At 30.0% G+C, this 8,726-nt stretch overlaps 1 protein-coding gene across 1 annotated transcript; it reads right to left on the bottom strand.

Annotated features, from left to right (window-relative positions):
* Positions 1-5,643: 5,643 nt before the first annotated feature.
* Positions 5,644-8,049, bottom strand: LOC137834816 (annexin-like protein RJ4). Its single transcript, XM_068643018.2, has 6 exons — positions 7,914-8,049; positions 7,568-7,713; positions 7,224-7,442; positions 6,712-6,924; positions 6,461-6,550; positions 5,644-6,052 (listed from the first exon to the last, which is right to left on the bottom strand). Exons 1-6 carry the CDS (start codon positions 7,984-7,986, stop codon positions 5,849-5,851), a joined length of 945 nt encoding a protein of 314 aa, XP_068499119.1. The 5' UTR covers positions 7,987-8,049; the 3' UTR covers positions 5,644-5,848.
* Positions 8,050-8,726: the final 677 nt, after the last annotated feature.

Raw genomic sequence — 8,726 nt, 5'->3', positions numbered from 1 at the left:
CTATCAATACATAGTTTATCTGAGATTTCTAACTCATTTCTTTAAAGTGTGGGATTAAATATTTAACAAAAGAGTAATAAGTAAGAAATCTTATTAGGACAATATTTTAATGACTTTGATATTATATTATTAAATGATATTATACTCAGTTCAATCTAATGACTTTGTATTTCATTTATATACTTTATTTTGATTATATTTTTAAGTCAATGCAACCCCATAGAAATACATGTATTACGAGTACATTAGAGAGAGAAGAATAGAACAACTTCGTCTACTGGTGGTAAAACCTTCAAATCGAAGAGGCTGAGACGCCAACCAACTATCAACTAAGCTCTTAAAAGGAGTTCTGTCTTTCTCTTCATTATGGTTTTGGCTTTCCTCATAGAAGAAATGAGTCTCTTAGATAACAAAACGTTGGCAGCAGTGCTATTTATCTTGCATCTTCTCTTATCAGTTTCCTTGTTCCCTCTTTACATGCAACCAGAGCCCCCTGAGGTAGCTCTATGTTTAGGTGTCATCCCTTGCTTTGTCTTGCTTTATGCTACCATGGCTTGGCGACCCAGTGCTACATGCAAAAAAGGTTATTTTGTCACCATTTCAGAGTGAACTCAGCCAAGAAAACATGTTGATCAGCACTTGACATTTTTAGAAAACTGGCTACTTTTAGCTCCAAGTTTTTTTCCTTTTTCTTTTATTCTCGCTGCAAGTAGATGAAATCTGTTCTACTGAGATTTGCGGGTAGATGACATATGATACTGTACGGAGAGCTTTGTAGCTAGTTAAAATTATGTAAGGCAAATTTTTCACCCCCTCTTCTTTTTTGTTTTTTTTTCTCTCTGCAATAAACAACGTACTTGTGTTTGATTGCTTTCATTTTGAGCATACTGACCATGCTTCTGGAGGTTACAAATTGCCATTTGTCCCAGACATCTTAGTAAAGAAGAAGACGGTTTTTCTAGTTAGTAGTTACTTATTTCATGGGGAATATTTGCTTCATTCACTCCTAAACTACTATTAATTGGAGAACTGAGTGCAGTGATGCAGATAGAATCACTTTGAAGGGACTGCCTGTGACATTGTCTCAATTAGAAACAAAAGGGGTGAGGGTTGGGGAAATTTGTAGGTACTCTAAGAGTGAAACTGAGAACAATTAAGATTTGTTTTAAATTATATAGTTTTAATATACTCTAAGGCTTAAGCAGTTATCCTATCCTTTGGTAAGTTTTAATGTAGTATCTTAGGATACACATCAGAGGTCAAGTAAAAAAATTCTTTGGCTGTGTTTTTGTTTTTGTAGTTTGTAACTTGTACTATAGTTTTAGAACTTCTGCAAGTCATAAACTGAATTTCATTCTTCCAGATGCTTTATTTTTAAAAGTATGGATGCTTTACTTCTTGACTAGTACCACCATGTCCTTCATTAGGATGCTGCATAAGGGTGTGTTCATAGCAGTCTATATATTATGAAATAAATCCAATAAATTGTCGTTAAGATAAGTTTTAGGTAACTCTAAGATAACTCTGATATTATATTTCTGATATTATATTAACCTCATAAAAACGATTTACAAGTCAAGTTTATACGCATTTATATACTATGAAATGTCCTTATGTATTCAATATAAGAACAATTTTTCTTAATACAAATCTACGTGTTGTTATCTTGTGACAAAAATGTAAAGATGAAAAGAAAACAAATGAAAAGTATATTTAATATAAGAAAAGAAAAGAAGTAGTGATTTTCAAAGTAAAAATATCAAACTACAATCTTAATTTAATAATTCTTGATGAATAGTTTCAATAAAATATTTTTTAGAATGCAAAGCTCTTGTTTTTTAATGTTTCTTTCCAAATTTCAAGTTATATAACTTCTAATTTAACTTGTATTTAAAAGAGTAAGAACCTTAATTTCGTAGGTTTGACAATTTCAACCAACTAAAAATTCTTTTAATTGGCTAAAGCAAAGATTTATGAAGTTGTACAACTTTTAAGTTGACCAAAACAATACTTTAGTCGGCTAAAACCACTTGAAGATTGAATTTTAGTTATTTTATTTTATTAAAAGTATGTTTTAATTAGTTAACACAGAACCAACTTCACTTCTTAAAATGTTTAAGTGATTTTAGTTCACTAAAGGGAAGTTTTAATCAAACTAAACGATTAGCTTGAAGAACTAGTAAATTTGAGGACATTTTAGCTTATTGAAATAATTTTTAATTAATTAAAAAATATAGAGAGTCCTTAATACTTCTAAAAATGATTTATATTAAAATTAATAAGGATTAATGAATGAAAACCCAGTTACAACATATTAAACGTCAAAATTACAAGTTAGGATATACTTCTAAGATCAACTTTTCAATACATCTATCATCAAATCTAAATAGTTGGAAACATAAAATCATCAAATAGAAAATTAAAAAGAGGAAAAAAGAGAAGAAAGAGACATAATTTTCATTGATGATTAGAGTGACAATGAATACATTGATTAACAAAACAATCAAACACATTAACCAAATCAAATCACACCAAATATAATTTGACACATTTAAACAACAAACAACAACTAATAAGCATACACAAGCAAACATATAATCCTCATGCTCATAAGTCAAGTGCATCTCAAGAATCAGGTCCTAAATTTACTCCAATCAATTGTTAATATTGGTGAATTTGGTAATATTTAAGTTTGGGTGGTTCCTTTAAGATGGTATAAACTCATCCACACTACTATCGATATTGGTGAACTTGGTAACATAGAAGTCATGGTGGTTCCTCTAAGATTGTGTAAACTCATCCATACTACTAAGCATGAGTTCCTCAAACGGTGAGAGGAGAATTCCCCTATTAACAAGAAGCACATACTCACACTACAAGAAAATCATAAAATAGAAACTAATTTCTAAATACCAAAATAATTAGTTGCAATGACCAAAATAATTAGTTGCAATAGTAACTAAATTAAAAAACATTTTAGAAACTAAGAAAAAAATTGGTTTCTAAATTAATTTCTATTATTGTTAAATAGTTTCTAAATTGGTATCTAATTAGCAACCAAGGTTTTAACTACCAATTATTAATTAGAGACCAAATTTAGAAACTATTTAACAATAATAGAAACTAATTTAGAAACCATTTTTTTTAGTTTCTAAAATGGTCTCTAATTTAATTACTATTGTAACTAATTATTTTGGTTTCTAAAACTAGGTTTCTATTTCATGATTTTCATGTAATGTAGGTCATTGAATTTAAACTTTTCCATCTTGCATACCAATGACCTAACTTGACCATTCAACTATAGTCTTTTATTCAACTTCTAAAATCATAGAACAAATTTTCAAAGTGTGTGAAAGTTGAAAATTTTTAATAAACTAAAAGGAGGTTTTAGTTAGTTAACTGTCTCAAAAGCCAAGGAAAACCAATAATGAGGGTTTTAGTCAATTAAAACATGAATTAATCTGCTGAAACAAGGAGAATAAATTGACTGAAATATCCAACAAAATTTTAATGGACTAAACAGACTTAGATGATTAAAAGATTCTTCTAGTTTATTAAAATTATTCCCTAACCCTAGGTAAGAAAATGAACTTTAAAACATGAGATTTATATTTTGGTCCTTGAATAGTGAATTGGACTTTTAGTGAGATTTAAAGTACTAGTCATCACACATGATAGGAACATTGTCTACGTTCAATTTATAGTCTAAAAGTTTTTATTTTAACTATAAAATCTTAGTACAATAACGTTCAACTGTAATGTGAAAATAAATAAGTTAACTCTAAAATGGAAGGTCTAAAGAGCTTAAAACATTTTTGCAAATATTTTGTAAGACAACGATTTCTGGATGGTCATGTCATAGTTTAAAAGTGTTTCAAGAAGGTTTTCGCTAGTATCTTATAAAAAGATAACCGAAGACTAGTACATGTGCAATAAATAATGAGCTATAATACTTAGATTTGTATATTGGTTAACCCCAACATTTGACTATATCTAGTTCTCCTTTACGTTGTAAAAGGTTTCACTAATCAATAATTGATTGCAGTATTCTCACAACTACTTCTGGCTTAAGGACACACATTCACTCTTGACTATATCTTTTGTTAGGACATAAATGGGTTTTATGATAAGACGCAAGTATTAATCCGTATGTGATGTCAAAGATACTCATGTTTTAATGATAACAAATAATAATATGTTTTGGTGTGTCTAAAAGATTACCTAGGTGTGAAATAGAAATTATACTTAATGTAAAAAGCTTGGATATATTGAGTAGACAAAGTCTTTAAAGATTGGAGAAAAATACTAGATGCATATCAAGACTAGACAAAGTCTCCAAGTAAGAGCCTAGAGAGACGTTGTATACTCAATGTTTAATCTTATGAGAGATTAATAGATGGTTTGGAGAGATTTTTTATATTTTTGTAAGCCAAAAGTGGTATAAAAAGAATAATTGTAATTATTGTGATTAATGGAACCCTTTATGGTTGCAAAGAAGAACTAAGTGGAGCCCAATTGGAACCTGAAAATAAAGTCTTTAAATAAAGAAGAGCTTGAAGAAGGTTCCTTAAGAAAACAAATCAAAGATTGAAAAAATGTAAAAAAATATAAAAGAAAGTCCATTATATGAAAAAAGTAGTTTGAAAAGAGACATATGTTAAAATAATTGTTTAGGTATTAACCTGTCATAATAGCTAATCCTACGTGCCGGTGTAAAATGGACTTTCACACTTCCATTTAGAGTAGATAAGACTTGTCTCATTACCTCAACCTTTTTGTGTTTCCTTGTGGGAAAGTGATGTTTGCATGATTGAGTTTTGTTCAATAACCTCTTATTCTATTGTGGGTTCGAGCACTTACAACTAGGCCAAAAACTATAATTGATTATCAATGTATAAATCTTTCTAATTAAGAGTGTAACAATCCAAACACCACAATTCGAATATGGCTTGGCTCATCTGGCCTCTACCATAAGACAATTGATATCACTTGCAACAATTTACCCACCAATAACTGTCCCACTAAGAATCAAACTCTTCGATTGTGACTCAGCCCACCTGAAATATGCCATATGACAATTGTGCAACTTGCACTAATCTTTCCATTGAGAATTGAACTCGTTACATTGTCTCTTATACCAATTGTTGATTTGAGTGCGTACCACTAGGCCATAAGCTATAACTAATAATCAGGACACGATTCTTTCTACTCTAGAGTGTAATAGTTGAAGTGTCACGATTCGATTGTAGCTTAACCCACCTAACTTCTGCCACAGGACAATTGATGTCACCTGCAATAGTTCTTGTAGCATCCAAGAGAATGTGTTCCTAAGGGTCATAGTCAACCTTCTTGGTTGTGTACATGGTATACTTATCACCTTATCTTACACATATTTTATTATAACTAAATTACATAAATAAAATAGTGACAAAAAATAAAGAAAAAATATATGATTATCTCATAAAATTCTTCATAAAAGTTAATAAAAGAAATTATATCATTATAATTTAGTTCCTATGGATTAGATTTTCAAATTTTGTATTCAATAAATATTTGATTTGAATTGTTTTGGTTTAACAAAATTTAAAGCAAATTAATTGGTTTGAAGTAGATTTTCTCATTAATCGAAATTAATCAATATACTTTAAAAATAATTAATAATAAAGTCCATAAATACCATAAAAATTATAAAATTAGGATGAATGTTGCCAAAAGGTGATTGCAAAGCTTTCCAAAACAACACTATCATGGCTTAAACCAACCCATTATAATAATTGAAGAACTTGCATAGTTGATTAAGAAGATCACTCAGACCTGTGTGTTGTATTGTATCCTTAAAATAAGTGAATCAGTCTTCTTTGCCCATGAGAGTGAGAAGGAACTTCTTGTAGTCTCCTGAAGTTTCCTTGGCCACAGCATGCTCAAGATGAACACTGTTTCTCTTGTAATACACATCTTTTATCTCCTTCAGGTCCTTCTCAGCCCTTGTCACAATCACACGTGTCAGTGCTTCCTCATCAGTTCCAATACTTCCCATGGCATTTCGCAGAACCTGCATAATGGATTCAGAGTAACAATTCTTTGTATTCATATCATGTTCAAAGAAATATTCAAAAGAAATACAATTTTTCATGTTCTAATTAAGGTTCAAACTACCTCTCCTATAATATATTACAAGTGATGGCCTATCTTCTTAAATGGTGTGTCCGTATCATATGAACACACATATCAGACACTCTGATACATGACAACATTTGTATGATAAAATAAATCTTGATTGCGTAATTCACAATGATATAATATATAGATCTGTCTCTATGTCCTACATTTTAGAAACATTTTAGAAATTACATGTGTTGAAATATCTTCAAGTCAGTGTTATTATTTGTGCTAAATAGGTGATACATCATAAGAGAGACAGAAAAAACAGAAAGAATAAAAAAGTGCATCAGATTCTCACCTTTTCATAGTACTTCTTATGATCATTGATGCAACTAATAGCTAAATTGGCTGCCATATGAAACTCGTCAGACCCTTCATCGGACAATTTCTGCAAGGGAACAAGGAAAAAGCTAAGAAAACTAATGGCTCTTCAAAAAAAATTTCTGCATAAAATGCTTTAGAGAAGCATCAAGAATGGAACGAAGTATTTATCAAATCTTAACAGTTGAGAATTATGACAGCAAAGAAAGAGGGTCTTCCTTGTTGTACCTTTGTAATGGCAATGCCATGATCATCCTTGTAACGGTTGAAAGTGGCCACAAGTTGGGTCTTGCTCCTAGTGGTAAGGATCCTGATAATTTCTTCATTACTTTCGTTCTTCTTTTTGATAGCCTCATGAAGTGCATCAGCTTCTGATTGTGCCAATCTTGCATTAATCTCACTGCCACCATACCTAAATGAGCTCACCAACCCTACCAATAGCTGAAAAAAATGGACCAAACCCTAATTAGATCAAGAGTAAATACCCTCAACCATTTTCACTAGTTGACTTCTTTCTCTTCAAATGTGTAAACAAATTACAAAATTTAATAGGACAAAACCTACTTCCAGTTCCTTAAATACTTTGGGTGCAACTTTCCAATTAATACTAGTTTCATTTAGTTAAGCATAGAGTTTTGCATTAAAAGTCAACCTAAATTATGGTGGTAAAACTCAATTAAGATGGAAGAATAAGATTAAGAAACTCAATCTAAGTTTTGTCCAATTTATGTATGACATGCCTGGCGAAGATGGCCAGTGGTATTAGCAGCAACATCTTCCTCCATGGATCGTTTGAACCTGTTGTGGTAGGCACTTCTGACAGCAAAAAGCTCTTGAGGTGAAAGAACACAGGAAATTTCCACAATCACTTGGTAGCATTTCTCATCCCTCTTAAGGGCTAAATTGGCCAACAAAGCCTCACGTTCTGCAGGTTCCAATATCCAACGATACATTGCTCTCTGTTTGGTACATAAAATCCCACACAACACCATAAAACAGTTATTAATTCATGACTGCATAATCATGCACAACATAAGCAACTAATAAAATCTTTTCTGAAATTGTGAGTGCCAATTTTGTGTACCTCAAGATCACCAGAAAGCTCAGACTCAAGGCGTTTGATGAGATCCTCTTGGAAGAGATTCTGGTATGCTTCTCTGATTTGTGTCCTCTGTGCACCATTTCTATGGCCTAGTATTGATATAATGGCTTTTTCATCAGCTCCCCAACCTGCAATGTTTTCAGAATCCATTAGTTTAATCTTAGTCTTTTTTTTTTATGTATGAATCACAATTTTGAAAAATCTGACATACTCATCAACTATTCTAAGTTCCTAACAAATTATTGGAAATTTGATTTGAATATGAAAACTTGTGATTCAATGAATTATTGAAAAGGAAATGAAAAGTTGGATGATGTTAGTATGTGACCTTTGACAGCTTTCCCGAGAGCTTCTGCATCTTCCACAGGAGAATGGTTGGGAGGAGCAACCAATGTAGCCATGCTTTAATTGTTTATTTTTACTCTATGCTTCTCGCTAGTTAAATATACACACACAGGTTCCAGTTAATTGTATGTACATATATATACATATACATATATATACAAAATACATATACATATATATACAAAATATATATATATATATATATATATATATATATACCAAAAACTGAATATATAATAGCTTCTGTGTTCACAATGTCCACTACAAACAAAATTATTAAATAAAAATAAATTGTAAAACAAAAAATAATTAATTCTTATATTAACTAAATTAGATACCATTTTATACACTAAAAAAATTATTGATTTCTAAATTAGTTTTTATTATTGAGAAATAAATTTTAAATTGATATCTAATTACTTACCAAAGTTTTTCTACCAATTTTAAAATATAAATAATTGGTCGTTAAAACTTTGGTAACTAATTAGATACCAATTTAAAAACTAATAATTTGTTTAGTCTATAAAATATCTATAATTTAGTTAATATAATAATTAATTATTATTTTTAAATTAATTTTTATTTGATGTCACAAAGAAAAATTAACTCATGTTATGCTAACTAAAAAAGTTAGGTTATATATTTAATTCTAATTAAATATATTTTTAAGTGTTTCTCATTAGAACCTAAAAAATAACTGTTGAAAATAACATGTCAATTAATTGGAAAGTATTTTTAAAATGATATGGTCAAATTTTTATTGACATCAGTAAATAAAATAAAATAAATGCTAAAA

The sequence above is a fragment of the Phaseolus vulgaris genome, chromosome 5 (genome assembly GCF_051622355.1).
Source record: "Phaseolus vulgaris cultivar YP4 chromosome 5, ASM5162235v1, whole genome shotgun sequence".
In the NCBI taxonomy this organism is placed as follows: Eukaryota; Viridiplantae; Streptophyta; class Magnoliopsida; order Fabales; family Fabaceae; genus Phaseolus; species Phaseolus vulgaris.
This window is presented reverse-complemented; position numbering and strand designations above follow the sequence as displayed.